Genomic DNA, 19,348 nt, shown 5'->3' with positions numbered 1-19,348 from the left:
AGATGGAAACAAAAGTTCTACTTACCACTTTTTGTTTCTGTTTCGCTAAAAGACCAAATGAGAACTTGGTTAAAAACCACACACTGTGTATAACGACCGTAACACTCGCAACGAAAACTCCCTTTGTTGGAGCACTCTTGATGTCTCTGAGCGCACCCCTCTTCTGGTCCCCCCTCCTTAAACTGGGCGCCCATCCCATTCTGGGGCAGCTGCCACATTTGTCCCACTCCCCCAGAACTACGGCATGTCTAGAAATAATGTCTTTCTCTTCCTCTGCAAGCACTTTTCTGTAAAACACCTTCATAAGCCAGCAAAGGGGGAAACCTGCATTTTCCATATACTTTTAAAAACAGAGTTATTAGGAATAGCCAGAGTTCCCATCAATAAAATTCCGCCTTACCCGTGGAAGTAGGTGTAGCTCGGAACGTGCCAGAAACCATTTCTCCAAGGCTTGAAGAAGAATTTCCGCTGGATTTCCTGCAATTCCAGAAAGATCCCATTAACACCAGGCACCCAGAGATGGAAACGGGTGAGGATTTAGGCAGCAGATATGAGAAATTTCCCCATGAGAAATCACACGGTAAAGGAGTTTTCACCCACATTCCTACCCCAAGAAAGCCCTGGTGTGCGGATATCTCACTACACACCCTTTACAACATTCCCATGTGTCCTTCAGTCTTCATTTTATCCTTAATATTCTCCAGAGGTGAGATTAGAGAAAACCTCTGGAAGAATCAGTGATTTGGTGGAGTCCACACAAGCAGAGAATTTTTCTAATACGCTGTACATGAAACAATATCCTAAATACCCTGCTAGCACCTCTCTCTCCGAATTCAATATTATTCCTTCTGTAGGTTGAGATACACCAGTTTCCTTTGAAGCGATTTCAAAAATCATAGAAGCAATTTGGAAAAAGCACGGTTAAGGCTGTTCAACCATTCTAAAAACCCTTCCCCAGGTGGTTTATATTGAAATGATTCCTGCCCTTGATGAAGTTCATTAGCGTGCCGGCTCCGGGGCAGTTGTGCTGCTGTCACTGCCATTAGGTCCAGGCTCAATTGGCTCTTTACTCTGCAGCACTAAAGATGTGTGAACATTTCAATGTGCTTTCAATTAGTGCGAATAATACGCTAGTAGTATATCAATTAAAAAGGAAATTTGTGTATTCGGCCAATAGAAGAGTGACTTCAGTGACTGAACTGAGATTGTCAGAAATCAGTTTTACTTCCTAGACCTGTGACCAAGTTTATGTTCTTCCAGGGACTTGCAATCACCAGCTCCAGCAGCGTGGAGACTCAGAACAGTCAGAATAGAGAAAGTTGAATGACAAAGCTCATCTCTATAAAGTTTGAACAGTTTGGGTTTGGCCAAAATGGAGAGAAATAAAGAAAAGAAACCACAACCTTCAGAACAAAACAGTTGGAAAAAAGAAGAAAACCTGCAGCCTTTGAGCACCAAGTTGACTGAAACCCACGGGGACTCGAAACTCCGCAGCCTTTCAGAAAGGTCTGTCCATACCACTCATCCTGTATTACTCATCCTTCCTAAAGTCAATACACATTTTTTATTGTTTCTCAGCGTCAATATCCAACACGCCTATTCTCGGCAAATATGTGTTCTCATTTGGAATCCCAAATCAAACACTCCTCCAAACGCACCGCAATGAAAAAGAACCGAGCGACCTTTGAAGATATTGTGCGGTGTCAGGACCGATTTTGGGTGATTCTACAAGGTTCTCACCCTCCATGGAAACGTCCCCTCTTCTGCTCCTGCTGGATGCGGATGTTCTCCAGGCGCAGCGGGCTGGGGATGAAGCCGATCTCGCAGCCCTCCTTCACCAGCCGCCCTATCCACCAGTCGTTATTGTACTTCTGGAACACACAAACGTTACTCACATCACACCCCAAACCCCCTTAGTTTGTTATCCACAAGCCTGAACTCACAGTCACAGAATCCCAGAATGTCAGGGACTGGAAGGGACCTGTAAAGCTCACCCAGTGCAATCCCCCCATGGAGCAGGAACACCCAGCTGAGGTTCCACAGGAAGGTGTCCAGGCGGGTTTGAATGTCTGCAGAGAAGGAGACTCCACAACCTCCCTGGGCAGCCTGGGCCAGGCTCTGACACACTCACCCCCAACAAGTTTCTTCTCATATTTAAATGGAACCTCCTGTGTTCCAGTTTGCACCCATTGCCCCTTGTCCTGTCACTGGTTGTCACCCAGAAGAGCCTGGCTCCATCCTCCTGACACTCACCCTTTCCATATTGATCCCCAGGAATGAGTCACCCCCCAGTCTCCTCTTCTCCAGCTCCAGAGCCCCAGATCCCTCAGCCTTTCCTCACACGGGAGATGCTCCACTCCCTCCAGCATCTTGGTGGCTGCGCTGGACTCTCTCCAGCAGTTCCCTGTCCTTCTGGAGCTGAGGGGCCACAACTGGACACAATATTCCAGGTGTGGTCTCCCCAGGGCAGAGCAGAGGGGCAGGAGAACCCCTCTGACCTACTGACCACCCCCTTCTAACCCACCCCAGGTACCATTGGCTTCCTGGCCACAAGGGCCCAGTGCTGGCTCATGGTCATAACTCCAGACCGTGCAACCAGACTCCACCTTGCAAGGTGCAAAAACCCTACAAACACCTTTCTAGAAACAAAGATAAATATAGACCAGCTTGTCCAAGACAACACAGAACACCCAGCAGCTCCGGCAATGAACCAAAACCACTTCTGGCTAACGTCAAAGTTGTGACACCTTCCTATAAATGAGGTTTTGATGGTGTCGCTGCCTAGAAGGAGCTGAACTATTTGGAGATGCACACTTCTGAATTGATGTCAGCTGAAAAAACATTCACTTTTAGGAAGAAACTTTAATATATACCTGAACATGTTATATTCCATTTTATCATTGACTTCTAGTAACATACATTTTTCTGCATTATTGAAAGTTCAGCCTAACTTCAATGATGGAGAGACAAAAAGCAATGATATAGCGCATATCATGGTAGAAAAGAAATCAATTAGCCCATCTATTCATCCATACATACATACAAATATTAACATACACAGCTAAGGGAAACACGATCCTTATATCCTCATCTTGAAACCTGCCCTCTCTATAGAGCTGTTATTGACCAAAGAGGTGCCAGTATTTTATCATTTCAACTTCCAAAATATCCGTTCTTCACGCTGTTACAGCCCTGATTCAAACAATGTCCCTAAGCAAAGCTTAATTTTAAAGGCGTTGCTCCTGCTTAAGTCAATGTAACTATCTACGTTCTTTAAAATAGACAAATACTGCAGGATCCAGCATTCTCTGGCAAATCAGCGAAATCAATGGATTTATTCCTGTGGAACCTCAGCTGGGTGTTCCTGCTCCATGGGGTGATTGCACTGGATGAGCTTTCCAGGTCCCTTCAACCCCTGACATTGTGTGATTCAGTGATTTAAAGCGCTATAGAACCTCAGTCCCACAAGAATTACCCATTCTGTTCTGGTTCTAAATGTAAGGTTTGAACACAGGGACCATTATGGGCCATGGACTCGTGAGCGATCCCTCCAGACACGAGACGGGAATCAGCGTTAGGCTGAGAATATCAGAGCAGCGCAAACGATAACGAAGCAGCAAGGAACGCGGGGCTGTTTGCATTAGGTCACCACCTCCCATATGCTATTCTTTGCATTAGGCGTGTGGGAGGATGCCAGCTCATCCCCAGTGGTTGCCATGCCCATGATGATCTCTGCTGTGCTGTCAGTAATTGCTGCCGCTCCCCTGTTTAAGTCAGCACATAATATATGGTCTTGGAGGAGAGAGCTGAGAGGCGCAGGGTGCAGCCTCAATATAGCAACTCATCGGTTCCTGCTGGTGTTTCATCCTGGAGCAGCCTGGCCTCACTTCCTACCCAGCTTAGTGTTATTATAGAGCTGGAACCATGCTTGTCCCAGCCTAAGGGAGCCCGGTGCTCTGGAGCGACGACAGACACACGTTCAAAGAAAGAGACGAGCACTGCACCCCCTAAAACAAACCCGGAATGCAGAAACAATGTTTTTGTAAGCTGCAAGCCTGCCTCAAAATCTGCAGAACAGGCACTTATGCACGCTCAGAGGGCTCACTGCACATGAAGAATTGCAGAAAATATGCTCAGCATGCAAGAAAATGTATTTTTCCTCTACCAAGTCATACTCAGGGCCCTTTTATTCCTATTCCTTTTTCCTTATTTTTGTATCTGGCCTCTTCAATATTTTCTTTTCCTATTGTATTATTCTAAGTCTTACTTCCTCCCTTATTAAGTCTCTCTTGTGCTTTATGAAGACCTGGTGCAACTTGCTGCTACTCCACCTTCTGATCAATAGAATCCCTTTCTATTATATCATCTCTGATCCATCACAATATTCATCTGACAGAAGAATCTGAATCTGCCACACCAAAGGGATTTAAAATACAGCAGGATGTCATTTCCTTCCCGTGACGTGAAAATCCGACCACAAGTCGGTAACATCGAGCGATAAAAAGGTGCAAGATAACCACCCCAGGGTGCTGGAACTCTAAAAAGCCTGACGAACCATCACGCTGACACTGATCAGATGGATGTGCTGGGCTCTCCTGACCCTGCTCGGCTCTTGGATCTCTTTTTAATCAGGTGCAGCTCAGCCCCAACTGTTCAAATCATAGTCCTTGGCATGTAAAAAGATTCTCTTTCACATTCCCTTTTATAACATCCCGGTTTTACCTCTTTAATGTGCAGGAAGTCCTTGGCATCGAAGGAGATGGCAGTGCTTGGGACGGGGACATCTTCATCCAGAGCTCCGCAGTAACTCACGTTGGTCTTCACGGCAAACGCCACCGGTTTGGACTGCAAACAGAAACAGCAGCACAAACAGTGGCAACTTTTTGAATCAATAACTGATCTGTTCTATCAAACTAATGAAAACCTTACAGAGGACGTTTGCCAAAACCCAGAGCTGACAACTCCACCCGGGCCAGCAGAGTTCAGCTGGCTAGAGAACATCCCCGTTTATATGAGAATATTTACACTATATCCCCCCAAACACCTTGTCTGCAGGTAACTTCCTATCAAACTCTTTCAGAAAACAGCATCATCATCAACCAACAGTGTGGATTTCATCACCAGGCAAAAGAAAAGTGCCCCAAAGCCTGGTTGCTCCTAAAGCTGCAGGGAACAGACCTTGGCCCTCTCGAGCTGGATGGCCGCTTGCTGCTCCCGTTCCTGCCGGATCGCTTCCCTGTCTTCTTCCAGAGACACATCAGAGTCCGAGGGTCTGCTTGTGTACGAATCTGCTGAGCCCTGCAATTCAGTTCACGTCACTAAGGAAACGTATGTAAGGAACGGAAACCCCTTCCCCAGTCGGATTCGTAAAATACTTCAAAAATATTGCTTTCTTAATTTCTCTGAGTGGGTTTTATGTATCGCGGAATCTAGCAGAGAAATAAAAACAAAAAATCCCAGGAAAAAAACTCTCCACTTTCCAACAACCTCTTTACTTTCTCAGTGACACAGTGAAATGCAGCTCGGTTGTGCCACTGTCTAGAAATCGTCATAATATCTAAATCCTGTCTGACAACCGTAGACTCACGACTGCCAAGGGCTCGGTCACATCAAATATAATTAAGGTATTATAAAGCTCAGCTAGAACCCGCCTCCCTGTAAATAGGGTGTGTAAATGCTCCCCCCCGTGGCTGCCACTCACATGACGCTTTGTTCTGTGCTTCCAGAGGGGAAAAAGGTGCCAAAACTCACATTATTAGAAGCTACTCAAGAGGGCAACGCAAAAGCTGTACAGTGATATGAAATGAAAGCAGCGCGTACAGAAGGACGCAACAGCCTCTAAGGTACGGCCATAGTTAGAGGTGTTTATTTTTCTGGGACATTATTCAGGCTGTCAGGCAACATCCGAAGTACGTGGTGGCTCCTCTCTTCTCTTTATAAAGCAGCCCGAGTGCCCATCCTGCACAGCTCATCTTCAGATCCGCACGGAGCAGAGAGGGGTTTCATCTCACAGCAAGGTGACGGGAACCGTTACTCATGATTACCTGAAATACCGCTGCCCTCTCTCCAAAACCTCAAGCACTCAGCACGTGGGTCCCTTCCGACCCAAATGGTCTGTTCTACTTTATCCCAATGACCCAGAAGCCCGGCGAGACCAGCACTGCTGGAGGGCTGTACGCCCCGGCATTCACACAAAAGACAAAGCGCATTCTCACTGTAGCAGGAAACTCCCACAGAGATCTCAAAATCCTAAAGATTAGGTCTAACTTGCCACTCGAGGTAAATGCTGAACACCAAATCCATGTCCCTGATTGAGCCACTTGCCAAGCAAATAGAATTTCACTGATAAATTAACGTCTGCCTGGTGAACAATGGCCTCTGCTTAAACCAGACCCCAGCCTTGCAGAGTCCTGGTGATACAGCATTTGATTAATCAGTGTTTGGGTCGTTAGCCTGGCGTGTGTTTGTCCCCACGCGATGCTCTGCAGTCACACACGGCCCACGTTCTGCTCCCCAGCGCTCGGCTGGGCTGGTTCTGCCTGCTGTAAAGCGCAGTTTATGCCGTTCGGTGTAAAGAGCTGCATACGGTTCGCATTGCAGTCTAACTTCTTAACCTACGGATTTTGCGTGTCTTCGGAAAAATAACTACACAAAACTACTACCATAAAGAAAGAGAACTTCCAAAGCATCAGGAGGATCTGGCCCCGGTACCGTACCCAGCAGGAGGAATACACGGCAAAGTACGACCAGTGCCAAGAGACACCAGGTCTGGTTTTAAATAAGGGAAAGGAGGAGTGTGCGGGGCTGTGTTGTGTTATGTAACCAACATAACAAATAACTTCTAAGTCATCACATTTCTATCAACACATCTTTATCTTCATACAGAGCTCCAAAACCTGTAACTCTATATGTGTTCCGAAAGAGCCATTCTACAGCATTACGTCTTTCAGTTTTTTTCCTTACACTCATACATATCCTGCAGCACAGTGCTATATATTCTATATAATCAATATTCTTACTCTCCATGTAAACTAACAGATTCTTAGGTATAGATGTGAGTGCATTCCCATGAGCAGACTCCCGGCAAGGAAGCCCTGAGGAGCAGATGCTCCCCGTGTGGCACTCGTAAGCTGGCCAGGAGCACGGCACGCTCACTGGGGACAAAGATTGCCTCTGTGTTGAGAACAGGATTTTCCTAACGTCAGCTAACACACAGCTATGATCCTGACACACCAGAAATACCCCTTCCCGGATACCTGCCGCCAAGGGGAGCGGGACAGAGCAGCGTGCCACGCGTCTGGGGTCCGCGGCTGGAACAAGTCCGACATCAAGAGCCTGAAAATGAGCATGAGCTCTTCCCAGCTGGGCAGCCAGACCTGCTGCTCTTCCTTCTGCCTCCTCCGGGACGTCACAGCGAGCGAGGGACCCACCAGCCACAGCGCTTGGCCGGGTGGCAAAACACCCGCGGGATGCACAGCGCCTGGTCCTGGGCCAGGATTAAAACTTCAGCTCCCGAATGCATCGCCAGAGGCATAAGAATATTTCTTCCCTGATCAAAGGGGAGAGTGCAGAGCACGGCAGCTCATCACACCTGGGTGAACCGGGTAGCAGGAGACCCTCGCACAGCCTGCTGTTCCTACTGACGTCTTGTTCAGCGACTGAAGGAGAATCACAGATGGTTTGTGTTGAAGGGCCCTTCTCAGCTCCCCCAGTGCCCCCCCTGCCATGACAGGGACATCTTCACCAGCTCAGGTTGCTCAGAGCCCCGTCCAGCCTGGCCTGGGATGTCTCCAGGGATGGTTCAGCCACCACCTCTCTGCCCAACCTGGGCCAGGCTCTCACCACCCTCAGGGCAACAATTCCTTCCTCATGTCCAGCCTGAATCTCCCTCCTTTCGTTTAAACCATCACCCCTTGTCCTATCACAACACACCCTGCTCAAAAGTCTGTCCCCATCTTTCTCATTGGCCCCTTATAAGTACAGAAAGGCCACAATAAGGTCTCCCTGGACCCTTCACTTCTCCAGCTGAACACCCCAGCTCTCTCAGCCTGTCCTCAGTCTATCAGTGTGAGACTGAATTTAAATGGTTAAATATTCCAGTCCCAAAATTATAGCCCATCTTCCATATTAAAGTCCGCACTGTTCAAAGCAATTAAAGAAAAAACATACAGACCAGGAATTGCAAGGACAGCCCAGCTTCGTGGTAGGGAAGAACAGTTTAGCATTTATTAGCCACTGAACACTCTGAAGATCCAAAATGTTTTATAGCTGCTGATCATCACATTCTGTATTTCACAGACAACAAAACTTCACTAGCAGCAGAGAGGAAGGAGGAAAAGTAATCACACTCTCCAAATAATAAATCAAAAGGCATTATAATAAACACAATATACTGCAGTAAGAATAGGCTGCTGTCTGGGATTTTAGTCCTAGCTGGTGTAACACACTGCGACAGGAACACACCACAGCCTGGTGTGCCTGGGAACCGAGACAAAGTCACCGCTGCTGTCCCGGGAGCCACCGCTCCTCAGCACCGCCCCTCAGCACCACTCTGTGCCTGTACCATGTCCCCTCGTCTCCGTGTGCTGAAAGGTGCGGAACACGGCACAGAACACAGCGCTGCCAGGACCGACTGCAGCACGGGGGTGGGCCGCAGAAATCATTTGTATGGGGAGAACGGTGGACAGAGAGCGCACAGGCTCGCGTCTTTGTATTTGTTCAAGTCCTCTGGATATGATAAAGGCGATTTAATAGAAATAGCTACCTATGCTGGATGCGCAGCTCACCATACTGGCTGTCAGTGGTCTGTGTCTGAGCGCTGACCTAGCTGATGCTGTCAGAACACAGGAGTCTCAACCACAGCAGCTGATACTGCAAGGCCACCTCGGGCTGCTCGTCAACGCTGATCGCTGCTCATGCGCCAAACAGTGCAGACCGGTATGATCCCATCCACATGATCCCTTCCCCTTCTCTTGTGCCAAGCGATACGGATCGGTACGATCCCACCCACACGATCCCTTCCCTTTCTCTTGTGCAAAGCGACAGGGATCAGTACGATCCCACCCACATGATCCCTTCCCCTTCTCTTGCGCCAAATGACAGGGATCAGTACGATCCCATCCACACAATCCCTTCCCCTTCTCTTGCACCAAGAGATATGGATCAGTACGATCCCATCCACACGATCCCTTCCCCTTCTCTTGCACCAAATGATATGGATTGGTACGATCCCACCCACACGATCCCTTCCTCTTCTCTTGCACCAAATGATATGGATTGGTATGATCCCATCTGCATGATCCCTTCCCCTTCTCTTGTGCCAAGAGATACGGATCGGTACGATCCCACCCACACGATCCCTTCCCCTTCTCTTGTGCCAAGTGATATGGATCAGTACGATCCCATCCACACGATCCCTTCCCCTTCTCTTGCACCAAGAGACATGGATCAGTACGATCCCATCTGTGTGATCCCTTCCCCTTCTCTTGCACCAAACGATATGGATTGGTACGATCCCACCCACACGATCCCTTCCTCTTCTCTTGCACCAAATGATATGGATCAGTGCGATCCCATCTGTGTGATCCCTTCCCCTTCTCTTGCACCAAGCAATAGGGATCGGTATGATCCCATCCACAGGATCCCTTCCCCTTCTCTTGCATCAAACAATACAGATCAGTACGATCCCATCCATGTGATCCCTTCTCTTGCACCAAACAATACGGATCGGTATGATCCCATCCGTGTGATCCCTTCTCTTGCACATTGTACCAAGCAGCAAGGGGCTCATCCGAGAGGTGCAGCGCCAGGAGTGCGACTCGTGCTGCTGAACACCAGGCAGGTCAGAGCAGAACAAGGACAACTAAAGTTTGCTTTTCTCAGCTCACACATCTCAGAATCTGCTTAAGGCTGCTGGGAGCTGCTATAACACAAGCAGCCCATAAATTAAAAACAACCCTTGCTATCCTCCCAAGTCCAGCTTCTGACTGTTTTTAAAACACCGCCCAGACAAAAGCAGCACTTCTTGTCTTTAATTTTCAGTTCTGTTTACAACTTGAAGATCAGAATACTGGCAGCAATATTGTGCAATATTGACAGGATATGGTGCAACGAGCCAACGCGAACCCTCACGCCTGCACAGCACCACGTGCAGTGAAGTTATGGGCTGATTATGACATTCACTGAAACCATAATAGACGTGATGACACTAAATCCGGGGATGCATCCACGCTCTTGTCACAGCTGGGAAAGCGTAACCGGCTGCCTGAGCACACAATAAAAAACAAAGAATGTTTGTAGCCCTAGGGAAGCGAGAGAAGAAAGGGGAAAGAAGGGGTTGCCCATCACACCACGCACCCCAACACCTTATCAAAAACACCCTTTCGTTTCTTTATTTTCTCCTGACCCCTGGGAGACACAGGAGCTTTGTGAAGTGGGAGGATATGCAACGAGTTCAGGTGCACACTGGGTTTGACCATTTGAACAAAACAGGCATTGCCAGATAATATATAATTCAAGGCAATGAAAGACTTGTTTCACATTTCACAGCCTTTTTACTTCGGGCTTCTGTGAATTAATTTTTCTTGCAATGTATTACTTATTTTCTCCCTCGTTCATTTTCCCTCTCATCAATTAGTCTAGTTCAGCTTTGATAAGGACATTGAGGTTTGAAGCAATCCCAAAAACGTTGGGGAAAAAGGGTAAAGGAGAAAGAACATGGGGTCTGTTTATTCAGCAACTAGAAAATGATGGTAAATCATCAGCCCCTCTTGCTCATTGACTTGAGACTCCTGAGAGATATGTGCCGAGGGGGCTGGGTGATGGGAAATATTAACAAGATATTCCTAACGAACACGGGGTTTCTATGGCCCAGCTTGTTTAGGGAGGTTGTTCATGTGCATCTTCTCCATGGACACCACAAACAGCCGGCCAGGTCCAGCCTTCCTGCTCGCTCAAAAGAGCAGAAGAAAATACCGACCTTTAGCTGTTCTGGTTTCAGAAGGGAAGAAAACATAAAGACTTCAGCGAGGCTGTAAATAATGTGGGTTTTCTTCCAACTGCCATAAATATACAGCTCTGAATTGCTCTCTATCCAGCCATAACTTGTAATGCTCTATCATAGAGCTCGTGCAATTAAAGCATCAAGCCATTAGGAGCTCCAATACGCCAGATGACACGCAGCCTCTTTTGAAAAGATTTAGGGTGCTGCGGAGTCCATCGCAACCCCGAAAGCACTGCTGAAAACATACCCTGCTCCAGAAAAAGCTTCTGCCTCATCCATTAAGCAAGATGACGGGGCGGCAGCGTCTAATGCAGGATCCTTCTGCGGGAGGCCCAGCTCCGGGCGCCGTGAGCGCATCCATCGTCCAGGAACACGCGGACACGGAGCACAATCGGCGCTCGAGGGGAAAGCGCTGGGGCTGTGTTCACACGCACGCGCAGCTGTGAGCATGAAAAACGCCTTTGTGATAACAGAGCTCGCCTTGCAAAGCCACATTCTCTCCTCTAGAATGATCACTATCCCCCTAGAATTACAAACTCAGTTACAGCTGTTGTAACGTTAAATAACGAGGTCCAGCAGAGCCGTAGCAAAGCATTTTAGTGGGACTTTCTCACCGATTCACATTAAGAGTCAATACAAATGTGCCGATACGAGTCCAAGCAGGACAAGGATCAGTTCCCAACCGAATTGTTTTCTGGAAGGACCGACACACACACACAAACCAGCTCCCCAACCATTCTGCACTGAGTCCTCAATGCTCCGCAATTATTTCCTCCTCTATGTTTGGTAAATTTATTTAAGCCAACTCACTAGGTGTCTCAGCAATTTTGGCATTACTAGGTAGTTAGAACATGGTTTTTTCTGTGTGAATACTCATTAGAAAATAGGGCAATAGTTCTAACATTCTTTCCATGTTCTCTTTTCCTCCGAATTTCGGCTCTTGCAGCCCCATCTCCCCACTCAGCTGCCTCCAGCTCCGCACAGATTGTGTTTGCACATCTAAGAGACTGGGTTTAAAAAAAGCACCAGTAATACACACAGTTATTGCCAAAATACTCTGGCTTCTTCTGTAATGTTCAAATGAACATGCAAGATGTACAAGACTCTGCCTGACATGCATTACGGGTATACATTCACCAGGTGTTACATATGGAAAAGGTTTGCAGCTTAAAGAATTATGTAGACTAAAAAAGAAGCGTGAGATAGTGGTCACTAAATATGTGAGGTTTCCTAACTTTTCATTTTCACATTTTGACAGATATAATTTCTGATGTTATTTATAACTATAAACTCCATGTTGCTTTGCCTTTGCTGGAGCCTCAAACGCTTATCAGTCAAGAGGTGAAGCTCAGATGTTTCAGTGGTAGAATGGACAGTATAAAATACTAATTCCATTCTCTTCACCATAAAAATGCATTCGCACATTAGTATTAAAAGACACATAGATGAGGTTCTTAGGGACCATGAAAGAGCAAAGATGTGGCTGGGAATGCTCTGAGCTGTTTTATTCCACTCTCCTGCACTCAGAATTGCGATTGAATCAACAGCTCAGCACCTCTAGCCTGAATGTTCCTTCACTCGCTGCACCTGGTCCCTCTTCTCCATGAAAGTTATTCAAAAGACAAAAAGGTGGGTATTTTTCAGTGATAAAAGGCACCAAAGTAAAGCTGCAACAGGATAGAGACACTGCTCTATTTTTAACTAATTACTTTGGCTCTTGAAAGTATTGAGTGATCTTCCCCAGGCCCCGGGGAAGCTCCTGCTATTGAGTTTTATGACACCTGATACTAATACCCCAGCTAATAAAATCGCACCTCTTGTCCGAAATGAGCTCTCCTGGAAAGACGCTGCTCTGTGTCTGTCCCAGAAATCCATTAGGAAGCCAAGAACGTTCCTTAAGTCTTCAGAAACAAATAAAAGTAGAAATATTGCCCCCAAAGTAAAGCTAATCGTGCTGCCAACTCCACCAGCATCTGCGTTTCCCATATGTGGTCTAGCACGTCGGCTCCTCAAGTCCTCAGCCAGCAGGTCCTGCAGTGATGTGACATCTGAATGCTACAGACGCCTCCCTACGCTGGCTGGGATGGGTGCACCTTCTTTTGTTTTATTTAAAAAAACAAACCTACATCCAGTTGCATTTTACAGCATCATGGACATTTAACTCACCCATCAAGAAGGGGATTAGCTCCCATTTCTCCCCTTATTTCACTCTGTTGAAGTTTACTCCCATTTCTCTTTCATCTTCATCGAGCTCAGCTCTATTTTCTCTCCCTGGGGCACTCACATCACCACGACCGCTCCTGGGGCTGCTCTCGGATATCCTTATTTTACCTTGGAACAGAGGCCATCGAGAGGCTTTCAGCACGTGTATAAATCAGCATTCACTCTTTTACAGCGAGTCGAACAACGAGCACGCTGTCATCGTCACGGGTTCAGGGCCATTCAAGGTTTTTTGCAATAAGGCACAGGAGCATCACCCCAAAATCACCGCCTGGGACTCACAGGGGCAATGAAGCACCTGGCGATAAGGCCAATGTCATTCACTTGGCTTTTGGGTTTTTTTTAACGATACATGTTGGTGGACAGGTGAGTAACACAGCTTCTGCAGCAATGACTTCTAGAGATCATCACTATTGGTTTATTTGCCTCTACAGGACGTCTGTGAGACTTTAGTCTTTGGATCTGTATAAAAAAAGCCCACAGGAGAGTAACAACAAAACATCCGAGTCACTGCTTTAAAAATACCCCACTTTACCCCATCCTCACAGAATCCCAGAATGTCAGGGGTTGAAGGGCCCTGGAAAGCTCATCCAGTGCAATCCCCCCATGGAGCAGGAACACCCAGCTGAGGTTCCACAGGAAGGGGTCCAGGCGGGTTTGAATGTCTGCAGAGAAGGAGACTCCACAACCCCCCTGGGCAGCCTGGGCCAGGCTCTGACACCCTCACCAGGAACAAGTTTCTTCTCAAATTTAAGTGGAACCTTTTGTGTTCAAGTTTGTATCCATTGCCCCTTGTCCTGTCACTGGTTGTCACCCAGAAGAGCCTGGCTCCATCCTCCTGACACTGCCCCTTTCCATATTGATCCCCAGGAATGAGTCCCCCCTCAGTCTCCTCTTCTCCAGCTCCAGAGCCCCAGCTCCCTCATCCTTTCCTCACACGGGAGATGCTCCACTCCCTTCAGCATCTTGGTGGCTGCGCTGGACTCTCTCCAGCAGTTCCCTGTCCTTCTGGAGCTGAGGGGCCACAACTGGACACAATATTCCAGGTGTGGTCTCCCCAGGGCAGAGCAGAGGGGCAGGAGAACCTCTCTGACCTACTGACCACCCCCTTCTAACCCACCCCAGGTACCATTGGCCTTCCTGGCCACAAGGGCCCAGTGCTGGCTCATGCTCACCCTGCTGTCCCCAGGTCCCTTTCCCCTACACTGCTCCCTAAGAGGTTGTTCCCCAACTTATACTTGCCTCAAGTAGCACGAAATTTTGCTGCAGAATCCTGTATCTTGCCACAAAGGCAGCAACACCAACCCAGATGGGACTGGAGGACACACACCATGGGATGAGAGACCTCCTCTGTGCCACAGTGTGTGTTTTAAAACAATGTTATTTCCCAGCTTACATTTGCCAAGTAGGTAGATTAAAAACACAGCGTAAATACAACAACGTGGGGAGCGGTATTTAAACACTTCCCATCAGTCTAATTCCAACATCTACTAATGCATCTTGAAGCCTTCCAAAATATCAATATGCAAAAGTTAAGCAGAGCCTAGGATGAGCTTCATTCAGTTGTTGGCACAAATCCAGCTAGGAGTTCTGGACACAGCAGATTTCTACCTAGAAACCTTGTTTTTACAGACAGGGCAATAAGTATGTGCTAGAATTCAAGTTTATGATCACTTCACAAGTGAACAAGAAGCATCAAATGAAGGATCTCAGTAATTCTTTTCTCCTGCCCATTGGCTAAAAGGATTTTTCTCAGCTTTACAACATCTCCACTTGGGTTGCAAGCACACACTGACTGCAGCCCCCAAAGCAGGGATGCTCACTATAATCATCTGCCAAGTATTATAAATGTGAGGGAAGAGGTGGAATATTCCTTGAGATCTGTGGAGGAGACCCCAGCCAGCCGCCTGCTTTCACTGTGTGCTTCTATCCAAACCATTAAGTTAAAGAACATATCTCTTTCTAAGGATTTTTAGGCTTACAGTCTCCTTTCTTCTACCATGGTGTCACCACCTCCCACACCATCACGTTTTGCACAGCCAAAATAACCCTGAATACTTCTTTTCATGTTTTAAACAGGAGTGGTTCAGAACACACAGAACTGTCTCACAGTTCGGCCCAAAGCTCATTTAGGAAACCACAGGCTCACCACCAGTCCTCGAGCAGACGCGTGGTTTGCTTTGCCATTCCCCATTAGTTCGTAAGACACAAGGTCTGCAGGTACCAGCCCCCCAATCCCAAAAGTCTAATTGCAGACAGCACTTATTTTGTAATCCTACACCCAAGAGACCCGCTGGGCAGGTTTTTGTTCCATTGATTAGAGAGGGCTGTGACCAGTTCTATTCAGGTGGCGACGGCCTCCCCTGAGCTCGTGTGGCTTTTACCCACCTCTCACCAGGGCACAAAATACCAAAACTGACTTACGACTTCAACAACATCACGGGAAAATTACTTTGTTTAAAATAGTGAATGGGAAAGACTTGCGAGGTGCTGCTAGGATGGTGTTGAAATGAATTTCATGCTGCTTAATTTAAGCCAAGCGACTGATAGGGTTTGGACTAAGGTTTAGTACGTTGCGTTGTATCGCGGTTTTAATCAGTTTTTTCCTTCCACAAGCTTCCAAACTCAGAGGCTTAGAAAGAGCTTTACACACTAATACATGGGGCTTACAAACACAGCGTTTCACTTTTCCTGCTTTTTTACATTTCCCAGGGTTTTTTCTCTCCCCCAGGGAACCACCTTTCAGCCCCTATGATCTCTTATTATTTTTCTTGCAGCAAGGACCAAATTCAAACATCACACAACTCCTGAACTCCCAATAAGCCATTATATACTGCTAGAAATACCTTAGTAAGAAAAGCCCTAATTTCCTAAGTACTATGCACTCTGCAAACAGCAACTCCCTTCCCCAAAACCTTGCAATCTAAAAGCTCTACGTGCTGAGAGCAAAATACAAGCAAAAGGGCACCTTGCTATTGCCTACCGAGGTAATATTTGAGGGATGCTTTATGGAACTTCATTGCTGTAATCAATCCAGGGCTCCGAGGACTTTGCAGAGCTCTGGGTTATTATGGATGGAACTCCAGTCATGGGGCTGATTTAAACAAATCTCGGGCTGCCACTGGCTAAATAGTCTCTCCATGCATTTGCTGTTGGGATAAATGGGAAGGTATTAAGTTACGTGAGGTAAAAATGCAAATCCAGGAAGAACAGCCAGAACCTTCATTGACATTGAAGCTTCAGACATGGTCATATTTTATCAATACATGGCCTGACCATGCTTTCCCAAATTCTCATGATTGCCATGAGCTTGCAACAATCTCTCTCAACTTTACATAGTAAAATGGTATTTGGTAGTTAACTCTCTTAAATAAAGAGTTAAAAATCAGAAACTCAAACCCCAATTTTTTTTAATAACTGCCTCTAGTGTTATCTCAAAATGGATTCTTAATTAAATGGCTTAGGAGAAGCAATAGTTAAGTTTTCCTTCTTACTGGTAGCCAATAAGCATCTCAACCAAGATAAAAACCCTTTAGGAATCACTACCATACCCACAACCTCTTTGATTTCCAAATGTGTAACGGAGAAAGCCACTGCGGATCTCATCCTGTGCAAAAAGCTCCTTCCCCACCTAAATCCCCACACCCAGCAGGAACTCAACTCTACAGACGAAGCCGTCAGGACAACTTTGAGCACCTGCATATTGTTCTGTGCCAAAAGAAGGGAAAAACAAGCCTTTGTCAGGAGTGGAATCTGCCAAAAGCTTGGCAAGAGTTAAAACCATAAAGCTTTTGCCATTATTTTGGGATCTTCTAGAAGAGATCCATCTGCTCCAAACCAATGTCACTGCTGCTGGTGCCCCACGAATCTGCGCTGAAACGTAACCAAAGGGGCAGGGAATGGGTTCGATTGCAGAAGGACGTCAAGGCCTGGTCTAAGGGACAGAAAATTACCCAGCAGAAAAGAAGAATAATGTTCAAAGATAATAAACCAGAACATGAAAATCACAGGTAAAGAGCTAAAGGCCAGCAGATGGAAAACGGTTCCTTGCTCACAACCACCCTCAGATCGATACCAGCCCAAGCCAGCTCCCCTGGGTGCACAAGCATCTCATCAAAGGCAGATGCAAACCCATTCCTTGCCCTTCCAAACAGACAGAGGACAAAGGGAAGGATATAAACCAAATCCAGTCAGCCCAGCTTTAGGGACTTCTGGGCTAAAGAAAGCGAACCCCCCAGGGTTCGGATCCTGGGCAGACAAACCGCTCGTGCTGGCCATACGAGCCCTAAATAATACAATATTTCAATGTCATGACAACATCACGTTGATCTAAACATACACATAAACAGTACCCAGATTTACTGCCCACAGCAGAAGAGATTTGAGGATGGACATAGTTTATGTAAGTTTTATATGTAGTTTATATAAGTATTAATGCATCCGTGGTACTCCTTGCAGGAGACCGATCACCGAGAGACCTCCACGCTCCGGAATAATTCACCGCAAACCCAAGGGCCCCGTGTTGCTGGCAGGCTTGTATTCAACTCACATTTTCTTTAGCACGTTTTTGCATTAACTCAACGTTTTGTGTTTCACTCTTCACGTGCGCTTGCAGAGAATTCTATGCACCAGGCACTCGCTCCCTGGGAGCTACAGGGCTGAGCGCTCAGCTCCGTACGTCCCACTTTCCGCAGCACAAAACCGGCAGGAGAACTCAATCACCAAAGAGTTCTCCCCCGGTCCGTTTTGTAAATCCTCTTGTGTGCCATTAGCTCCATGTGGACTGTGTTGTTAAACCGGCGCTTCCCCCTGTCCCAGCATCGCTCGCCGGCTTGGCAGCAGTTGGGAGGCTGCGGAGGCAGCAGAGCAGAGAGGATGCTGGCAGGGGGAGGAGGAGGAAGAGGAGGAGGAAGAGGAGGCTTCACACCGAGCTCCAGCACAGCCACAGGACTGCTGAGCCCCAGGAGCACGGCCAGCGCTCCCCGCCGGAGGGACGAGCCAGCACAGCATCGCCTTTGGAGAAAAAGCCCACCAGTGACAACTGGAGGTGGCAGAGGCCACGTCCACCCCAATTCCACCCATCAGCTTTGCAGAAGCATGAGCAGTAGGGACAGTCAAGCCTTTGTGAGACATGGACAGGGAGGGGGCAGTGAGCCTGCTCTGTCCCCAGGATATATGTTCATGTACATATGGAGGAGCCAAGCGCTTCCACTTGGGGTACTCACACCCACCTTCCATACCACTGAGGACCCACAGGACCCTTCTGCTCAGAGCCATCTCTTAACGGAAGGTTTTTTTGAAGGACAGGGAACTGCTGCAGAGAGTCCAGCAGAAGAAGAGGAGACTGAGGGGGGGACTCATTCATGGGGATCAATATGGAAAGGGGCAGTGTCAGGAGGATGGAGCCAGGCTCTTCTCGGTGACAACCAATGGTAGGACAAGAGGCAATGGGTACAAACTGGAACACAGGAGGTTCCACTTAAATATGAGAAGAAACTTGTTGCCGGTGAGGGTGGCAGAGCCTGGCCCAGGCTGCCCAGGGAGGTTGTGGAGTCTCCTTCTCTGCAGACATTCAAACCCGCCTGGACACCTTCCTGTGGAACCTCAGCTGGGTGTTCCTGCTCCATGGGGGGGTTGCACTGGATGAGCTTTCCAGGTCCCTTCAACCTCTGACATTCTGGGATTCTGTGGTTTTTACGCAGCTCTCCCTCCCAGCAACGCACAGCAGAGTAAAAAGTACAAAATCCCAGAGTTCCCCCTCCTTGGATGCACGTTTCATGCACCTCCTCTCCAGAAACAGGGCCTGGAGTCCTGGGCTCCCAGTTCCTACCCCTGTGCATCCTGTCATGGCCCAGGATGTGCAGCACACACCATCGCATGCACAGCAGGATTCAGGCTGTTTCTTATTGACACTTGTACCTGTGTCGCTCTTGTTGTGGCCCTGCTGCCCTGACACGGCCCCTTCCACACCGCTCTCTACCGCGGCTCTCATCGCCCATCTCAACGTTGGAGAAGAGCTGTGCAAGCCACGCTACTGAAACACCAAATTAGTAAGAGATACCAAATAAGTGAGAAGGGAAAAAGGTGCTGAGGCTCACAGAGGAGGGACAACTCTTCCTTTCTCTG

General features: G+C 47.6%; 1 protein-coding gene across 8 annotated transcripts in view; it reads right to left on the bottom strand.

Moving 5' to 3' along the window:
- The window catches only part of CACNB4 (calcium voltage-gated channel auxiliary subunit beta 4), a 91,070-nt gene that overhangs the window by 22,542 nt on the left and 49,180 nt on the right, over positions 1–19,348 (bottom strand). For all 8 annotated transcript variants that reach the window (XR_011739912.1, XR_011739913.1, XR_011739914.1 and 5 more), the window contains 5 exons: positions 5,179–5,298; positions 4,723–4,845; positions 1,741–1,871; positions 401–477; positions 26–45 (listed from right to left, as the gene is read on the bottom strand). Coding sequence is in view for 5 of the 8 variants with exons in the window: in XM_065840671.2 (XP_065696743.1) it covers positions 26–45; positions 401–477; positions 1,741–1,871; positions 4,723–4,845; positions 5,179–5,298 (471 nt within the window). In the remaining 3 variants the exon portion in view is untranslated. The remainder of the gene's footprint in view (positions 1–25; positions 46–400; positions 478–1,740; positions 1,872–4,722; positions 4,846–5,178; positions 5,299–19,348) is intronic.

The sequence above is a fragment of the Patagioenas fasciata genome, chromosome 7 (assembly GCF_037038585.1).
Source record: "Patagioenas fasciata isolate bPatFas1 chromosome 7, bPatFas1.hap1, whole genome shotgun sequence".
NCBI lineage: Eukaryota > Metazoa > Chordata > Aves > Columbiformes > Columbidae > Patagioenas > Patagioenas fasciata.
Note: the sequence above shows the minus strand (reverse complement) of the source record. Positions and strands in the feature narration are given on the sequence as shown.